General features: G+C 38.6%; 1 protein-coding gene across 3 annotated transcripts in view; it reads left to right on the forward strand.

Annotated features, from left to right (window-relative positions):
* The first annotated feature begins 2837 nt into the window (after positions 1-2837).
* Positions 2838-19122, forward strand: part of LOC128657247 (gastrula zinc finger protein XlCGF57.1-like) — a 105112-nt gene continuing 88827 nt past the window's right edge. For 2 of the 3 annotated variants that reach the window (XM_053711517.1, XM_053711519.1), the window contains exons 1-3: positions 2845-2885; positions 6197-6273; positions 6354-6507. In XM_053711517.1, coding sequence (XP_053567492.1) covers positions 6456-6507 — 52 coding nt within the window. In that variant the 5' untranslated portion in view covers positions 2845-2885; positions 6197-6273; positions 6354-6455. Of the gene's footprint in view, positions 2886-6196; positions 6274-6353; positions 6508-19122 lie in introns of all 3 variants that reach the window. The other variant, XM_053711518.1, reaches the window with a different exon arrangement.

The raw sequence follows: 19122 nt of genomic DNA on the forward strand, positions 1-19122 counted from the left end.
GGTTTGGAAATAGCAAAGTGCTACTTGTTTTTATTGCCCTATAACTTGCAAAAAAAGCAAAGAACATGTTAACATTGGGTATTTCTAAACTCAGGACAAAATGTAGAAACTATTTAGCATGGTTGTTTTTTGGTGGTTGTAGATGAGTAACAGATTTTGGGGGTCAAAGTTAGAAAAAGTGTGTTTTTTTCCATTTTTTTCTCATATTTTATAAAAACAATTATAGTAAATGATAAGATATGATGAAAATAATGGTATCTTTAGAAAGTCCATTTTATGGCGAGAAAAACGGTATATAATATGTGTGGGTACAGTAAATGAGTAAGAGGAAAATTACAGCTAAACACAAACACCGCAAAATATGTAAAAATAGCCCTGGTTCCTTAAAGGGACCCTTAACACTTGTCTTCTAATAATCCCCAAAACCTACTTTTTCTTATAAATAAAAATAAAATAATCACTGTAGTTTATTTTATCTGTTCCTCTTACCCCAAACTTTTCAAATGGATTGTTTTGAAATACAGTGTTGAGCCAGTGCCACATTTCCTATGTAAGCTGCCATATTGTAGCGTGCGTTACAGGGCTCATTAGTCACATGACACAGCATATTGGCTGTTACAGTACTTAGAGAATATAACATTTGCCTGCAGTGTGTGAGCTGCAGTGAGACACATTTATTTATCAGTTAGGGTGTAAATAGATTTCATTTGCCAGTCTATTGTATATAATACACATTATGCAGCAAATGCTAAGTGCATTACCTATTTTTTTTAACTTCCCCCCACAGTTTTACTTTTTCAAACTCCACAAGTTTTCTGCTCTAAGCAGAGCGTTCAGTCACTGTTGTTGTCAATTACTGACATCATGCTCCAGGAGGGGGGAGAGGGAGGGGGAAACTATGAATGAACATTAAGAAGAACAAGAAAGCTACAAAATGTTTCGTTTTCATAATCATTGTCAGTCTATAGCTTGTTTGTTAGATTAAAGTTAATTTAAAAAAAAAAGCTTTGAGTTGGAGGTCACATGTTTCCTGTCTAGAGTGGAGCTCCACTCTGCAGTTGGACCCTTCTCTTTTTGTTTGTCACAAGGTGCGCACACAGTACATCATAATAGCGATGCAGTTTAGCGCAACGTGCAAGATCGTTCGTATGCATTATTTATCAGTGTGATCCTGTGGAGAAGATCACACTGATAAAAAATGCATACCAACGATCCTTGCTAAACGAACACTAAGCTGTCAGCCCTTAGTGATTCACATTACCAGGATCAAAGGTCATGAAAGGCAGAAATCATCTCCACAAACTACACTCCATTCCGTTATAGTTTCCCCCTCCCTCTCCCCCCTCCTGTAGCATGATGTCAGTAATTGACAACAGTGACTGAACGCTCTGCTTAGAGCACAAAACTTGTGGAGTTTGAAAAAGTAAAACTGTGGGGGGAAGTTAAAAAAAAAAATAGGTAATGCACTTAGCATTTGCTGCATAATGTGTATTATATACAATAGACTGGCAAATGAAATCTATTTACACCCTAACTGAGAAATAAATGTGTCTCACTGCAGCTCACAAACTGCAGGCAAATGTTATATTCTCTAAGTACTGTAACAGCCAATATGCTGTGTCATGTGACTAATGAGCCCTGTAACGCACGCTACAATATGGCAGCTTACATAGGAAATTTGCCACTGGCTCAACACTGTATTTCAAAACAATCCCTTTGAAAAGTTTGGGGTAAGAGGAACAGATAAAATAAACAGCAGTGATTATTTTATTTTTATTTATAAGAAAAAGTATGTTTCAGCCATTTTCATTAGGTGTTTAATGTCCCTTTAAGGGTAAGAAAATGTAACAATGGTCTGGTCACTAAGGGGTTAATGTTCATTCACAGTGGTTACCTTATAAATCACAATCTGCATAAAACACTGTGAATGAACATTAAGAAGAACAAGAAAGCTACAAAATGTTTCGTTTTCATAATCATTGTCAGTCTATAGCTTGTTTGTTAGATTAAAGTTAATTTAAAAAAAAAAAAAAGCTTTGAGTTGGAGGTCACATGTTTCCTGTCTAGAGTGGAGCTCCACTCTGCAGTTGGACCCTTCTCTTTTTGTTTGTCACAAGGTGCGCACACAGTACATCATAATAGCGATGCAGTTTAGCGCAACGTGCATTTGTTTCAATATTTAGGTTATATGAGGGGTCAAAAATGCCCTATGAGCATGTGTAAGTGATGGAAGGGGACAAAGTACGCATGCGGGGCTCCATGACCGTTCTACCCAGGTAGAACATTATTATTGGGCTTGCATAATGAGCCTATGGGTGGCAGCAATACTACTTTGGAATAGAAATTACATGGAAACAGTAAAACATTTTAATAGTTGTTAATTGCAGACTGGATTTTTATTATATGTTTTTAACTATACAAAAAAAATCTGTGTTTCCTATTCCTTTAATATTATAGAGATTCCCTCTGCCTCACACACACATATCCCCCTTCTCAGTACAGTATATACCGATATATTTTATAGGGAGGTTCGCTTTGCCCTCACACAGCCTCCTCCCATTACCTTATACATAGATTGTTACTATAGAGAGGTTCGTTACGACATACACGTATCCCAGTACTTTATGCACAAACACATAACTGATTAGGAAGTCACTTACCTGAGGAAACCACCGTACTAAATGCGTAGACGGCAGCAGCCAATTCCAGTAACTAAAAGAGAAGTGCAGCGATCACGTGGTACAAATAGCATTACACTTTTCCACTCAACTTCCTGTAGTTCTAGTTACTATTCACAGCAGCCATGTGATTTGTGACGTCACATTTCCTTCTGCTGGTAAGGAACTAGCTTCTAAACTATCTTCTAACATGGCAGGTTCGCAAAGGTAACCGTGAGCAAAGACCCCGCTGTACAGCGTTATATTCCCGCAAATGATGTACTAAAGAATGTACAGTGAGGGAGCTGATTGTGAATGTGTGAAATAGATGGAGCAAGTTGTAGTAGTATATAGCTTTGTAAAAGGTACTGTGTTTAAGGCAGAGTGAACCTCTCTATAATAATATATCTATGTATAAGTTGCTGGGAGGGAGCTGATTGTGTATGTGTGAGGCAGAGAGAATCTCTCTATAATATTATATATCTCTATATAAGTTACTTGGTGGGAGCTGATAGTGTGTGTGCGTGAGGCAGAGGGAACCCCTCTATAATATTATATTTCTGTATAAAGTACTAGGGTGTGTGTGAGGTAGAGAAAATCTCTCTTTAATATTATATATCTGTATATAAGGTACTGTGAGGGAGCTGATTGTGTATGTCTGAGGTAGAGGGAGCCTCTTTATAGTGTTATACATCTTTGTATAAGGTACTGGGTAGGGGGCTGTGTGTGTTATATAGCTGTGTATAAGGTATTAGAGAGGGAGCTGTGTGTGTAAGGCAGAGGGAACCTTTCTATAATATTAAATATCTATGTATATTGTAGTGGGAAGGGAGCTGTGTGTGTGAGTTAGAGAGATACACTCTAATAATATAAATCTGTATATTAGGGGATAGGGAGGGAACCTCTCTATAATATGGAATATATTTGTATAAGGTACTGGAAGTGGGCTGTGTGTGTGTAAAGCAGAGGAAGTCTCACTTTATTATTATGGGGTTGATTTATCAAAGGCTTTTGCCAGTCTTTGAGCCCCTACGACTGCAGGTTCTCACATGAGAACCTGCACGCCGTATTTAACAAGCAGCGTTCATCAGACCGCTGCTTTGCTAACCTCATCGCCACCACTTGTTTGACAAAATTCAATCTCCCAGGTCTTTTCCGTGATTGGCTGTGCGCGCGCAGGGGGCGGGATTGCACGCAAGCGCAAGATAGTGCTTGTGTGCAATGCTGAATTTCTCTAGGAGAATTCAGACCGCCAGAGGCGAGCTGCAGTGGACAGAGGCGCGTATATGCGCCCCTAGCCGCCTCAACTTGATAAATCGCCCTCTATATCTGTAGATCTGCTGGAGATGTTCCTGTGTGTGTGAGCAATGCACAGAGAGAATCTAAATAATAATAAATAGAGAGAACCTCTGTTAAGTTATTACATAGTTCCATTTAAGGTGCTGCTAAGGGGGCTGTGTGTGAGGCAGAGTGACTCTCTATAATAATTTACATCTGTGTATAAAGTGTTAGGGAGGAGGTTGTGTGTGATGTAGAGGAAACCTCTGTCTAGTATTAGAGGGGCATGAAACCCACAATTTTTCTTTCATGATGTAAGTAGGACATACAATTTAAAACATCTTTCCAGTTTACTTCTATTATCAAATTTGCTTCATTCTCTTGGTATCATTTGTTGAAAGAGCAGCAATGCACTACTGGTTTGTAACTGAACACATTGGTGAGCCAATGGCAATTGGTGTGTGTGTGTATGTATATATATATATGCAGTCCCCAATCAGCAGTTAGAGCCTAAGTTCTTTGCTGCTCTGCTGCTCCTTAGCTTACCTAGATAAACTTTTCAACAAAGGTTAACAAGAAAAGGAATCAAGTTAAATAATAGAAGTACATTGAAAAGTTGATTAAAATTGCATGCCATGTCTTAAAGGGACATTAAACCCAACATTTTTCTTTCATGAGTCAGACAGAATACAATTTTAAACAACATCCCAATTTACTTCTATTATCTAATTTGCTTCATTCTTTAGATATCTTTTGTTAAAGAAATAGCAATGCACATTGGTGAGCCAATAACATGAGGCAAATACGTGCAGCCACCAATCAGAAGCTACTGAGCATATCTAGATATGCTTTTCAGGAAAGAATATCAAGAGAATGAAGCAAATTAGATTATATAAGTAAATTAGAAAGTTGTTTAAAATGGTATTCTCTATCTGAATCATGAAAGAAAAAATGTGGGTTTAATGTCCCTTTAATCATGAATCTCTAATTATGACTTTACTGTCCCTTTAAGTATTTCCATTTAAGGTGCTGGGTGTGTGTGAGGCACACAGACTTTCTTTATTAATATCGATCTGTAAATAAGGTGCTGAGAGGGGACTGTGAGTGTGTCAGAGGTAGCCTCTCTATAATATTATATATTTGTGTATAAGGTACTGGGGAGGGAGCTTGGTGTGTGTGAGGCAGAGAGCTTCTCTTTATAGATCTGTATATAAGGTGCTGGGTAGGTGGCTGTGTGTGAGACAGAGTTAGTCTTTTTGCAATTTTATATTCCTCTATTTAACACACTGGGCTGTATGTAAGGCAGAGAAAACCTCAGTACTGTATTAAATGAGGGGGGGGGGGAGTGTTTAAGACACATTGAACATCTCTATAGTCCTGTATATCTCTACATGAGGTGCTAATATGAGGGGGTGATGTATGTGAGGCAGACAGGTCTCTCCATAGGGCCTGTATTTAAGGTGCAGAGGATGATGCTTGGGGTGAAATAGATCCATGGGGTGTAGAGCACTGGAGGCAACAGAAAAATGCATTAATAATCACATAAAGCTTAAATGGACAGTATACTATAAAATAGTTTTCCCTTAATGTGTTTCCAATTACTTTTTTTTTACCAGCTGCAGAGTATAAAATGTATAAGATTTGCTTTTTTAAGGCTTATTTGTATAAATGAATTAGTTAATTTTGTGTTTTGAAGCCACAACCTAATAAAACGGGTTGAGCTTGTAGGTATAATCAGATTGCATTACTTTAACACATTGTGTACGTATACCTTCTTCCTTATCTTATATCTGCCCATAAACCAATCACCAATACTTGGAGAGAGTGATGGAAAATTAACATTTTATTAACTTATCTCTTCTATAACCCACTGGGAGTGTAATTTATTCTACAGTTTGGCCTTGAGGCCAAAAACTTTCAGGATGGGTGGGGATACCACAGGCTAAATAAACTAATTGAAATGCCAAAATAAGGGAAATGGAAATACTTGTAAACAATTTAATACACTCCAGCAGGTAAAGTGGATCATTGGGAACAAATTAAAAGGGAGAACATTTTTGAGTAAACTGTCCCTTTAATTATGCATCTTCTACAACTCTACATATAGCTTTAGTTCTATAGTGTAATGCTTAATATTTAGACAATTTACTGCAAAACCAACCATAACGTTCTGTAATAAGTGGCATAAAAATAAGTATTGTTAGAATAGTTTATCATGTGTTTTTTTTTTTTTTTTTTTATAATCACTGTCCTCTGATTAGATTTATTCACTTTAATCCCGCTGTGATTAAGCAGAGTGACACCTGAATGCTGATCTCTTTATGATGCTCAGATACAGGTGATGGTTACATAATTTACACTATTTTCCCTTATGACAATGAACTGTACATAGACTCATCTCTCTATCTCTGTGTTTAGGCTCCTGTTACTGCGAAGATCACGTACAATACACATCACTGTTTGCCAGTAAAAGAGAAACAATATAAGAATATCTGAGCAATTTAGTTTCTGAACAAGACAATGTCTGACAAGACCGAGAACCAAACCTTAGACCTTCCTGATGCACACAGAGGTAAGCAGGACGTCACATGCATGTCACCTGGTTTTGTTATTAGAATGGGATAATATTTACATTAACTATACAGTGATCTAATTGCTTAAAGTGTCAGTCTGTGCTTAAAGGATTACTTTCTGTTATAATTTTTAAGCTAAACAACTAACATATTAAAGTTAATAAACATTAATTAAAACCTACTGACCTATATTTTCTCCAAAATGAAGTTTCATAACGTTCTAAAAGTTATATTTTTTTATTCGCCGATCATGTCACGTTATCCAGCCCACTATTTTCAGCACTGCATGTTCAAAATACTTAAACCAATAACTTTGTGTTTAAAGCGCCATTTTGAAACCTAGGTATTGTAAACGGATTGGTACAGAGCAAAGGATACCCACGGAGTGGGTTTGGAAAACAATTAAATTTGCAGACAAGATTTCTGATATACGGTAGAGATATGTTAATGAAATGCTATTGATAAAAAGCGTATTTGGGGTAGTTAGTTAGTAACAGGCTTAGAAAATATTTACTTACAGTGGCCCTTTAAATAGACATAACAGTCAGTAGTGAGCTGGTGATATACAGAAGTTTATAACAAGCAGCTTTTAAAAACCTTTACCCTTGTTAAAGTGTCAGTAAACCTAAAAAAAATAATGTTATATAATTCTGCACATAAACCTTATATTCCCTTTGAATTTTTTAAAAATATGACAGTTTTTCAGACCCGCTCTCTGTGCTCTTCTGAGCGGGTCTGTTTTTATTACACAGCGCATCGGGCCAGCTGTATAGTCACAGCCCGGACCGACCGCGCCATAACACTAAGTGCAGCTCGCTCCTGCTCTGTCTGACAGCAGGAGCGAGCTGCACTTAGTGTTATGGCCTTTTATGTACCTTTTCTATATCATGCAGCAGGAACAGTAAAAAAGTTATTTTGAAATGAACATTGTTTATGGCCACTTTGAAATGGCTGCCAAGCTCCACCCACTGATGACATCACAATCTGGGCTACATCTTGGCACTCTGCTGAATAGCTTTGACAGTCTGTTGAATCCATTTAGTAAGCCTTTTCTGATTGGATGCCATATGCAGCCCAAATTGTGATGTCATCAGTGGACAGAGCTTAGCAGCAATTTCATAGTGCCCAGAAAAAAATATTAATTTTATAATTTTTTTTACCATTGAATTAGAGAATTTTTTTTATTGGCACTACACTAGTATAGGTGGAAATTCCCTGTAATATATTAATCTGTTAGAATAAATATACTGTGGCTAGAGGGCTGCGCATGAACAATATATTTACCAAACAGTCAGAAAGTAAAAACTAACAAATGCACTTGTTTAGTTTGGTTATCATCTATTCCCTTTGTGCAAAGATAGGCCACAATTAAAGGGACAGTGCACTGTAAAATAGTTTTCAATGACTTGTTATACCAGCTGCAGATTATAACATATGAGAAATTGCATTTTCAGGTTTATTTGTGTGCATTAATTAGCTGCTTTTTGCTTTTAAACCACAGCCTATAACAATGAGTTGAGTTTCAGCTAATATCAGAGCTCATTATGTTATCACTTTGTGTACACACACTTGCTTCCTTATCTTAAATTGGTCTGGAAAACCAAAGCTCAATACTTATAGAGAACAATAGGAAATTATAACTTAACTATCCTGCACCCCACATGGAGTGTAATTTCTTCTGCTGGCTGTGTTTATTTAGGCTTATCAATAGTTTAATCCAGTATAGAAACTTTCTATTTGTTCTTTTTGTTATCCTTTGTTGAAAAGCATGTTTACATACCTTGAGTAGCAGCGGTGCATCCTTGGAAGCTAGCAGTTGATTGGTGGCTATACACAAGTCTCTTGTCATTGGCTAGTGAGATGTGCTCAGCTAGCTCCCAGTAGTGCATTGCTGCTCTGGATCTGACTTTATTTATATGTTAATCCTTTTGCTGGAGCTAAACATAGTTATATACAAACAACAGTGCAATAATAAGCTGCTGTAACATATTAGAGTATTTTTGCATAAATGTTTTGTAGATGATCTATTTATAAAGCCCATAAAGTTTGTTTTTTTTAAAAATGTATAATTTTGCTTATTTTTAAAGAGCATTGCTCTGATTTTCAGACTCCTAACCAAGCCCCAAAGTTTTATTTGAATACCGTCAGCTACCTTCTCCAGCTTGCTCCTGTTTGTGTAAAGGGTCTTTTAATATGCAAAAGAAGGGGGAGTGTCTTATTTCCCACTTGCAGTGGGCTTTCCAACTGCCTTTTCAACAGAGCTAAACTGAAAGATTCTAAAGTGATGGTAAACTCCGTATCTAGTGAAGTTAATATTGTTATTTTAACATTTTATTCAGTTTACACACTCCAAATCATGTTATCTTATCTATGTAAAAACACTTACAAATCTTTATGTAATAGCTCCGTCTAATGCCGTCTTCATCCTTCCTCCTGTGATGTCACATTGATAGTTTATAATATTGAACCAATAGGTAAGCCTGTCGCCAGACAGGCTAACTTCTATGTAACCCAATTCACGCAAGCGCAGTATTGCATTCCTCGCAGCATACGGTCAACCAATCAGTAGCCTCAAAAAGCGATGATGAATTTGCGCGTTCCTGTTTATTCAGCGCATGCGCTCTGGCTCTTATTTACTTTTTATAACAACATAAGATATAGATAATTTGTGATAAAATCAAGTATTTATACATTTACTTATATTTATTATATAAAGAAGTGTGCTCGTTTAAGAAGGGACTGACCGCTCGCAATATCTATCCACTGCAAGTGACTGGTATACGTAATCCTCTAATGCGCATGCGTCTAAATTCACAAAATCAGGAGCGCGCAAATTGGGTAAGATGTAAAGAGGGTGGAGAATAGGTAAGACTTCAGTGTATTACTGAAAGTAAATTAGAGGGGAGGAGCGAGGCAGCGCAACAACGAATTTATTAAAAACTAAAAATTAGGTAATAATGCATAAACAATTTGAAAATGGATATTGCGTTTTTATATTGTTAGTAATAAATAATCTAATTATGCAACTTAGCAATAGCAGAGTTTACCATCACTTAAGTAAGTTTTTAAACAGTTTTATACTGGATTTTTATATCAGTATCTGCATCTTATTCTTTATAGTAGTGTCTATTACACGCAGTTATATGAAAATGAGTGTATACTGTCCCTTTAATGGGGGCTGATTTGTAGATGAGCTCAGTGCACACATTGTATCCACTAATCAGTACTTTTGTTAAAGGGACATGAAACCCCCAAAACATCTTTCATGATTCAGACAGAGAATAACCGTTTAAAAAACTTTCCAATTTACTTCTGTTCTCTAATTTGCTTCATTTACTTGGTATCTTTTGTTGAAAAGCTGGGAGCTACCTGTTGATTAGTGACTGCACCTATATTCCTCTTATCATTGGTTTACTGGTGTGGTCAGCTAACTCCCAGTAGTACACTGCTGCTCCTTCAATAAAGGATACCAAGAGAATGAAGCAAAGCTGATAAAAGATGTAAATTGGAAAGTTGTTAAAATGTGTATGTTCTATCTGAATCATGACATAAAATTTGAGTTTTATGTCTAATGCTGAGATCAGCACCAGGCAATGTGCATTGTTCAATGTCTTGCACTACTATTCTTAAACTGTACAGCAACAGCATACAACTGACTTCTATATCCCTTTTAAATGAGTATTTGCCGGTTTAATAAGGTTTTTAGGCACAGAGCGGTGTAGTTACTATAATGTGTATGTGGTGCAGTTGGTCACATACAGTGAGCAGTAAATCAGGGGTTTAATAAGGTTTATAGGTACAGAGCTGTGTAGTTACTATAATGTGTATGTGATGTTGTTAGTCACATACAGGGAACACTAAATCAGGGGTTTAATAAGGTTTATAGGCACAGAGCTGTGTAGTTCTATAATGTGTATGTGGTGTTGTTAGTCACATACAGGGAACACTAAATCAGTGGTTTAATAAGGTTTATAGGCACAGAGCTGTGTAGTTACTATAATGTGTACGTGGTGTTGTTGGTCACATACAGGGAACACTAAATCAGGGGTTTAATAAGGTTTATAGGCACAGAGCTGTGTAGTTACTATAATGTGTACGTGGTGTTGTTGGTCACATACAGGGAACACTAAATCAGGGGTTTAATAAGGTTTATAGGCACAGAGCTGTGTAGTTACTATAATGTGTACGTGGTGTTGTTGGTCACATACAGGGAACACTAAATCAGGGGTTTAATAAGGTTTATAGGCACAGAGCTGTGTAGTTACTATAATGTGTATGTGGTGCTGTTGGTCACATAGAGGGAACACTAAATCAGTGGTTTAATAAGGTTTATAGGCACAGAGCTGTGTAGTTACTATAATGTGTACGTGGTGTTGTTGGTCACATACAGGGAACACTAAATCAGGGGTTTAATAAGGTTTATAGGCACAGAGCTGTGTAGTTACTATAATGTGTACGTGGTGTTGTTGGTCACATACAGGGAACACTAAATCAGGGGTTTAATAAGGTTTATAGGCACAGAGCTGTGTAGTTACTATAATGTGTACGTGGTGTTGTTGGTCACATACAGGGAACACTAAATCAGGGGTTTAATAAGGTTTATAGGCACAGAGCTGTGTAGTTACTATAATGTGTATGTGATGTTGTTAGTTACATACAGGGAGCACTAAATCAGGGGTTTAATAAGGTTTATAGGCACAGAGCTGTGTAGTTACTATAATGTGTATGTGGTGTTGTTGGTCACATACAGGGAGCACTAAATCAGGGGTTTTACTTGGGTTCTAATGAAGTTTCTTACTGTGATGGTCCTACTGTAGTTTTATTCTGTCATAGACAGATCATTACAGATTCGCCTCACATGAGACAATAAATAACCATAACTATTTAGCATTAAAGGGTCATTAAACCACTGGGCACAACTACAACACAACAGTCACTACTCACCATATTATTGTTTTTCCTCCTCTGCCTGCAGCTCTCTTTAGAGCTTTACTCATTTTACCTTTTTACAGGTGCTGAATGCTGTAACTTTGCTTTTTAATACAGAGCAACACCATATTGGAGTTTTCTCACAGCATTATTGTGCGCTTCAGGTTATCACATAATACATTGTGTGAGTTTTATATTTGTGCAGTTTTTATACACAGTGTAATAGATAAAAAACGTATAAAAAGCTACATGAATAATATAGAGCAACGCAGGGACTGCAAAACTATAAATCTTCAGCCGGCAACATCACTGGTCTGTGAATGCGCAGTGCTACTGTCCCAGGGTTTGAGAATACCTACACTCCAAGATGGTGGCACCCAGTGTAAACGTGCAGTGCATCAGCAACTGGCACCTGTAAAAGGTTAAAGGGATATAAACCCCAAAAATATTTGTTTCATAATTCAGATAGAGAATGGGATTTTTCTTCTATTATTAATTTGTCTTCATTCTTTTGGTGTCTTTTGTTGAAAAGCAAGGATATAAGCTCAAAAGCCAGCACATTTTTGGAGCACTATATGGCAGCCGTTTTGCAAGAATGTTATCCATTTGCAAGAGCACTAGATGGCAGCACTATTTCCTGCCATTTAGTGCTCCAGATGCTACCTAGGTATCTCCACAGCACAGACTGTCATGGGAACGAAGCAAATGTGATTCTAGAAGTAAATTGGAAACTTTTTTTAAAATTGTCTAAATCAGAAAAAAAAATGTTTCATATCCCTTTAAAATAAGAGATCAGCTTTGTAAGAGCATACTGAGATAGACTCAGGAGCGTGCTTTATATATGGCAGCAGTACTTGTCACAAGAGCACACTAAGGTAGACTCAGGAGCATTCTTTATATATGGTAGCAGTGTTTGTCATGAGAGCATACTGAGGTAGGTACAGGAGTGTGCTGTATATATAGCAGTAGTGATTGTCATGAGAGCATACTGAGGTAGGCACAGGAGTGTGTTGTATATATAGCAGTAGTGATTGTCATGAGAGCATACTGAGGTAGGTACAGGAGTGTGCTGTATATATAGCAGTAGTGATTGTCATGAGAGCATACTGAGGTAGGTACAGGAGTGTGCTGTATATATAGCAGTAGTGATTGTCATGAGAGCATACTGAAGTAGGCACAGGAGCGTGCTGTATATATAGCAGCAGTGCTTGTCATGAGAGCATACTGAGGTAGGTACAGGTGTGTGCTGTATATATAGCAGTAGTGCTTGTCATGAGAGCATACTGAGGTAGGCACAGGAGTGTGCTGTATATTTGGCAGCAGTGTTTGTCATGAGAGCATACTCTGAGGTAGGTACAGGAATGTGCTGTATATATAGCAGTAGTGCTTGTCATGAGAGCATACTGAGGTAGACACAGTGTGTGTGTGTGTGTGTGTATATATATATATATAACAGGCAGAAAAATTGCACTCCCAATAACCAAAGTCCTTATGCCCTGGGTGCAGCAAACAGAATAAATAGACATGCAGGACAAGCGCACTCCAAGGGACTTTCCAAAATCACTTTAATCAGTGTTAACGTTTTCGGACATAATATAGTCCGTCTTCAGACAAAAAAGTGTTTACACAGTACTTACCCAACACCCATTAAATACACCAAACGAACAGTGAACTGACTCAGCTTCCACGCTCTCCCGGGTAGCTCCGCCTCCTAGTGGTGACGTCATCATCCCGGGCAACGTGGGCCATGCCAGTATACAACTGAGAAGCACATAACAAAAACAAAAAAATAATTAAAAGGCAAGTGATGCTGTGGCAAGTCAGAGGCATAACATAGGGGTGCAATATTTGCATTTCAACATCACAGCAGTTATATTCTGTATGGCTTACACGGACCGTTGCTGGTTGTCATAGCAACCAAATATACACATGTACAAACTTACTATCAGCAGGGCAATCAGTGCGTGCAAGACATACAAAAGCACATTATAGTGAAACATTTAGCATATGTTATAAACACCCATCTCTTCTCACTGGGATTACATAAACCGCAACTTGGTTGCCATGGCAACCTTTATAACAATAAAGTTGGCGTGGAAATCCTTACTAAGTCTAACCCAGGTGAGATAGAGAATGGTGTGTTTATATATCAGGACCAAGGAACTACAAAGCATACAGCAATAATCAAAATGGCATGATAGACAAAGCATACTGTGTGTGAATGTCTGAGTTATACCGCACAATTCTTGCAGTGATCTAGATCACAGTATAAACAATGCCTATCACGCCTCCACTCCACAAGGAATAGTATAACGATTCACATGGGCTGCACAGACCACACAGAGTTGTCATGGCAACTGCTAAGCAAATAATTGCAGCACGGATGTGCAGGTCATGTAATTCAAAGCAAATTCAATACTTAGAATGGGTTATGGTGGTTTGATCTGCACCATCTAAGCTCAATGTGCCAAAGAACAAATAAACATAAACGAAAGATCTAATAACCACCCAAATTTGCCATCACCGGTATAGGAAGTCATACTCCAGCCAGATTATTCAAGTGGTTGCTAAGGCAACTCCAAAACCAGAACTTCGAAGAGCAAAGTGTAATCACGTTGGGCATGGCAAGCTATACACAGAAATGGCAAAAAGGGTAGAAACAGCACCAAAGGTTCAGGACTCTCAATCCCTATGGCTCAGAGGACTCTCACTAAAACATTTCTCCAAGGTCAGTACCGTAAGCAAAAGGCCCATTCAGGCCAAGCAGAGAAATAGTATAAATTAGAATAAATTACAGGAATGCCTGCCAGTCCAGATGGGTATTTAGACCCTTTGGCACCAGTGTCTGTAGATGATATGTCCATCTGGCTTCCCTCTGTAAGAGTGCTCCAGCCCGATCACCCCCCCTAGATAGGGGCGGAATATGATCGATGATGGTGTATTTCAGATCCGACACCTTATGCTTTAATTGTTGAAAATGTCTGGCAACGGGTTGTTCCGAACACTCATTCTTTATTGCCAGCCTAATGGCCGAACGGTGGTTCGCCATGCGGGTACGCAAGTCGTCAACAGTCTTTCCGACATAGTACAGGCCACATGTACAATGGAGCAAGTAGACAATGTATGTTGTAGTACACGTTGGCCTGTGCCTGTGTTTGTAGACCTTCCTCCTGTGGGGATGCGTAAATGACGAGCCGGTGATCAATCCGCTGCACGTTGTGCATCCCAGGCAACGGTATACCCCAGGTTTACTCGTGTCCAGCCACGTTGTCTTTATATATATATATATATATATATATATATATATATATATATATATATATATATATATATTCAGAAGTAGGGCTGTAACTAATGATTATTTTCAAAATTGATTAATCGGCCAATCAGATAAAAAAAAAAAAAAAAAAATTTTTTCCTATATTTCAAATAAAATCCACATACTGAGTGTTACAAAACAGAATTTATGCTTACCTGATAAATTACTTTCTCTTGTGGTGTATCCAGTCCACGGATTCATCCTTTACTTGTGGGATATTCTCCTTCCCAACAGGAAGTGGCAAAGAGAGCACACAGCAGAGCTGTCCATATAGCTCCCCCTCTAGCTCCACCCCCCAGTCATTCGACCGAAGGTTAGGAAGAAAAAGGAGAAACCATAGGGTGCAGTGGTGACTGTGGTTTAAAAATAAAAACCACCTGTCTTAAAATGACAGGGCGGGCACACCACAAGAGAAAGTAATTTATCAGGTAAGCTTAAATTCTGTTTTCTCTTGTAAGGTGTATCCAGTCCACGGATTCATCCTTTACTTGTGGGATACCATTACCAAAGCTTTAGGACACGGATGAAGGGAACAAGACAGGTACCTTAAACGGAAGTCACCACTGCTTGTAAAACCTTTCTCCCAAAAATAGCCTCCGAAGAAGCAAAAGTATTGAATTTGGAAAAAGTATGCAGCGAAGACCAAGTCGCTGCCTTACAAATCTGTTCAACAGAAGCCTCATTTTTAAAAGCCCAGAGTCAATAAATTAACTTGCACAGGAATTCAAAAGATCAGTCTTGGAATAAGAGGTGGGGATCTAACCACCAGACTATTGGAACAAGAAAGCAGATGGATTTTTTTAATGAACTCAGTCCAGCCTTACGGACTCGACGAACACAATAATTATTTTGTATATCTGTAGTATCACTACAGAAATACAGAGAAAACCCCCAAATACCCACTGACACCGTTCTACCAGCATACTAAATTGTTCTAAGAAATGACAATGCCAAATATAAAAAATATAACCAACAATTTTTTCTCTTATTAAGGTTTTTGATATTTATATTAACATAAAGTTGGAAACTTTTGCACAAAGTTTTTCTAACACAAATTCACGTTTTTTAGTTTTTGTCACATGTTTCCAGTAACACTTTTATTATTTTCATATTTTTGATCATATTATTAAAATATCAACATTAATAAGTAATAATATCATACTGTACACTAACTTGATCACTAGTATTCGCCTTAAATTTTCTATTTAGGGTTTAAGGCCTTATCAAGTATACAGATAATCAACAGTACCTAGCATGTAACACAGATACGAAAAAGACACAAAAATCACAAATTGAATAATTCAATTTTTTGTTTCAAAAATAGTTAATTTTGTTAGTCACACAATATTCTTTGTTATAAGTAGACAACAGTGGAACTTCATAGTTACGGGACAATTGTCCTTGTATAGTAAGGTTATAAATTATTATTATACTACCGATATGTAAGATCTATTAAAAGAAACGACCATACAATCAATATGAGAATATTATTACTGTTCTGATGTAACATCTAACGTAACAAATAACCTTAAGATAATTAGGATATCTATACAATAGATGCAGACATAAATTTCTTTGACATTGAATTTATTTAATTAATTTCTCCTACATTGGTGTGTCCGGTCCACGGCTTCATCCTTACTTGTGGGATATTCTCTTCCCCTACAGGAAATGGCAAAGAGAGCACACAGCACCGCCCCCCAGTCATTCTCTTTGCCGCTCTGAACAAGTAGCATCTCCACGGGGATGGTAAAGAGTATGTGGTGTTAGAGTTCTGTTAAAAGAGGAGTATGATTTTAGCACCAGTAACTAAAATCCATTGGTGTTCCCACGCAGGACTGTTGAAACCAGAGAACTTCAGTTGGGGGGAACAGTTTGCAGACTTTTCTGCTCCAGGTATGACCAGTCTATTTTCTAACAAGACATAGTAATGCTAGAAGACTGTCAGTTTTCCCTTATGGGATCGGTAAGCCATTTTCTTAGACTCTTAACAGAATTAAGGCTTATAAAATGGGCTCTATGCTGGTTGACACTATTGTGGGCTAAATCGATTGGTTTATATCATATTTATATGTCATTTGGAGTGTTTTGTGTATTTGAAAACACTTTTGGGAACGTTTTTATTTCGCCTGGCAGTTGTTTAGATGCCTAATCTAGTCAGGAAGGCCCCTTCACTCTGGTATGCAGAGGGAGGAGGCCTCATTTTCGCGCCTCAGTTGCGCAGTTACTTCCAGAGGCAGTGCATGCAGCTTCATGTGAGAGGGTCCTGTGGCTAAAAAACAGACTCAGGAAGGCTTATTTCTGTGGTGAATAACCCGTAAGGAAGGTAAAAGCCGCAGCAAAGTCAGTGGCAGGGACTGCAGTGTGTTTAAACTGGTAAATTGAACAAATAGCTCCGGTTTGCATTAAGACACTGGGGTGTAAATTTTGTAAAGATCGGATATTTCCTTCATAGTTTTTTAAACATTCAGAAATAAAGTGTGCTCTTTTTATTATTTAAAGAGACAGTAACGGTTTTGTTTAAAAACATTTTTATTGCATTAATAGCCTGCCAAATTCTGTCTAACATGTCTGTACCTTCAGATAGCATATGTTCTGTGTGTATGGAGGCCAAGGTGGTTCCCCCTTTAAATGTATGTACAAATTGTGCCATGGCGTCCAAACAAAGTAAGGACAGTACTGTCACATTTAATAAGGTTGCCCAAGATGATTCTTCAAATGAAGGTAGTGGGGATAGCTCATCATCCTCTCCTTCTGTGTCAACACCAGTTTTGCCCGCGCAGGCGATACCTAGTACATCTAGCGCGCCAATAGTGGCGCGCAGAGCGCTTTGGCTAAAATCTTGGTCGGCGGATGTGTCGTCCAAAACAAAATTGCTTAATATTCCTTTCAAGGGTAAGACCCTTTTCGGGCCGGAATTGAAAGAGATTATTTCAGACATCACTGGGGGAAAGGGCCATGCCCTCCCACAGGATAGGCCTTTCAAGGCTAAGAACAAATCTAATTTTCGTTCCTTTCGCAATTTCAGGAACGGACCGACTCCTAACTCTGCAGCCTCTAGACAAGAGGGTAACGCTTCCCAGCCTAAACCAGCATGGAAACCATTGCAAGGCTGGAACAAGGGTAATCAGGCCAAGAAGCCTGCTGCTGCTACCAAGACAGCATGAAGGGGTAGCCCCCAATCCGGGACCGGATCTAGTAGGGGGCAGACTTTCTCTCTTTGCTCAGGCTTGGGCAAGAGATGTTCCGGATCCCTGGGCACTAGAAATAGTCTCTCAGGGGTATCTTCTAGAGTTCAAGGAACTTCCTCCAAGGGGAAGGTTCCACATGTCTCGCTTATCTTCAGACCAGATAAAAAGACAGGCATTCTTACATTGCGTAGGAGACCTATTAAAGATGGGAGTGATACACCCAGTTCCAACAGCGGAACAAGGTCTTGGTTTTTACTCAAACCTGTTTGTAGTTCCCAAAAAAGAGGGAACTTTCATTCCAATTCTGGATCTAAAAATTCTAAACAAATTCCTCAGAGTTCCATCATTCAAAATGGAAACCATTCGGACAATTTTACCAACAATCCAGGAGGGTCAATATATGACTACCGTGGACTTAAAGGATGCGTACCTGCATATTCCTATCCACAAAGATCATCATCAGTTCCTGAGGTTCGCCTTTCTGGACAAACATTACCAGTTCGTGGCTCTTCCATTCGGTTTAGCCACTGCTCCCAGAATTTTCACAAAGGTGCTAGGGTCCCTTCTAGCGGTTCTAAGACCGAGGGGCATTGCTGTAGCACCTTACCTAGATGACATTCTAATCCAAGCGTCGTCCCTTTCCAAAGCAAGGGCTCATACAGACATTGTTTTAGCCTTTCTCAGGTCTCACGGTGGAAGGTGAACGTAGAAAAGAGTTCCCTGTCCCCGTCCACAAGGGTTCCCTTTCTGGGAACAATATTAGATTCTGTAGAAATTAAGATTTTCCTGACAGAGGTCAGAAAATTAAAGCTTCTAAACGCTTGTCAAGATCTTCAATCTATTCCTCAGCCTTCCATAGCTCAGTGCATGGAGGTAATAGGATTAATGGTTGCAGCAATGGACGTGGTTCCTTTTGCTCAAATTCATCTAAGACCATTACAACTGTGCATGCTCATACAGTGGAATGGGGATTATGCAGACTTGTCTCCCCAGATTCAAGTAGACCAGGTAACCAGAGACTCACTCCGCTGGTGGTTGACTAAGGATCACCTGTCTCAGGGAATGAGTTTCCGCAGACCAGAGTGGGTCATCGTCACGACCGATGCCAGTCTCTTAGGCTGGGGCGCGGTCTGGGACTCCCTGAAAGCTCAGGGTCTTTGGTCTCGGGAGGAGTC

This window comes from Bombina bombina, chromosome 4 (assembly GCF_027579735.1).
Source record: "Bombina bombina isolate aBomBom1 chromosome 4, aBomBom1.pri, whole genome shotgun sequence".
In the NCBI taxonomy this organism is placed as follows: domain Eukaryota; kingdom Metazoa; phylum Chordata; class Amphibia; order Anura; family Bombinatoridae; genus Bombina; species Bombina bombina.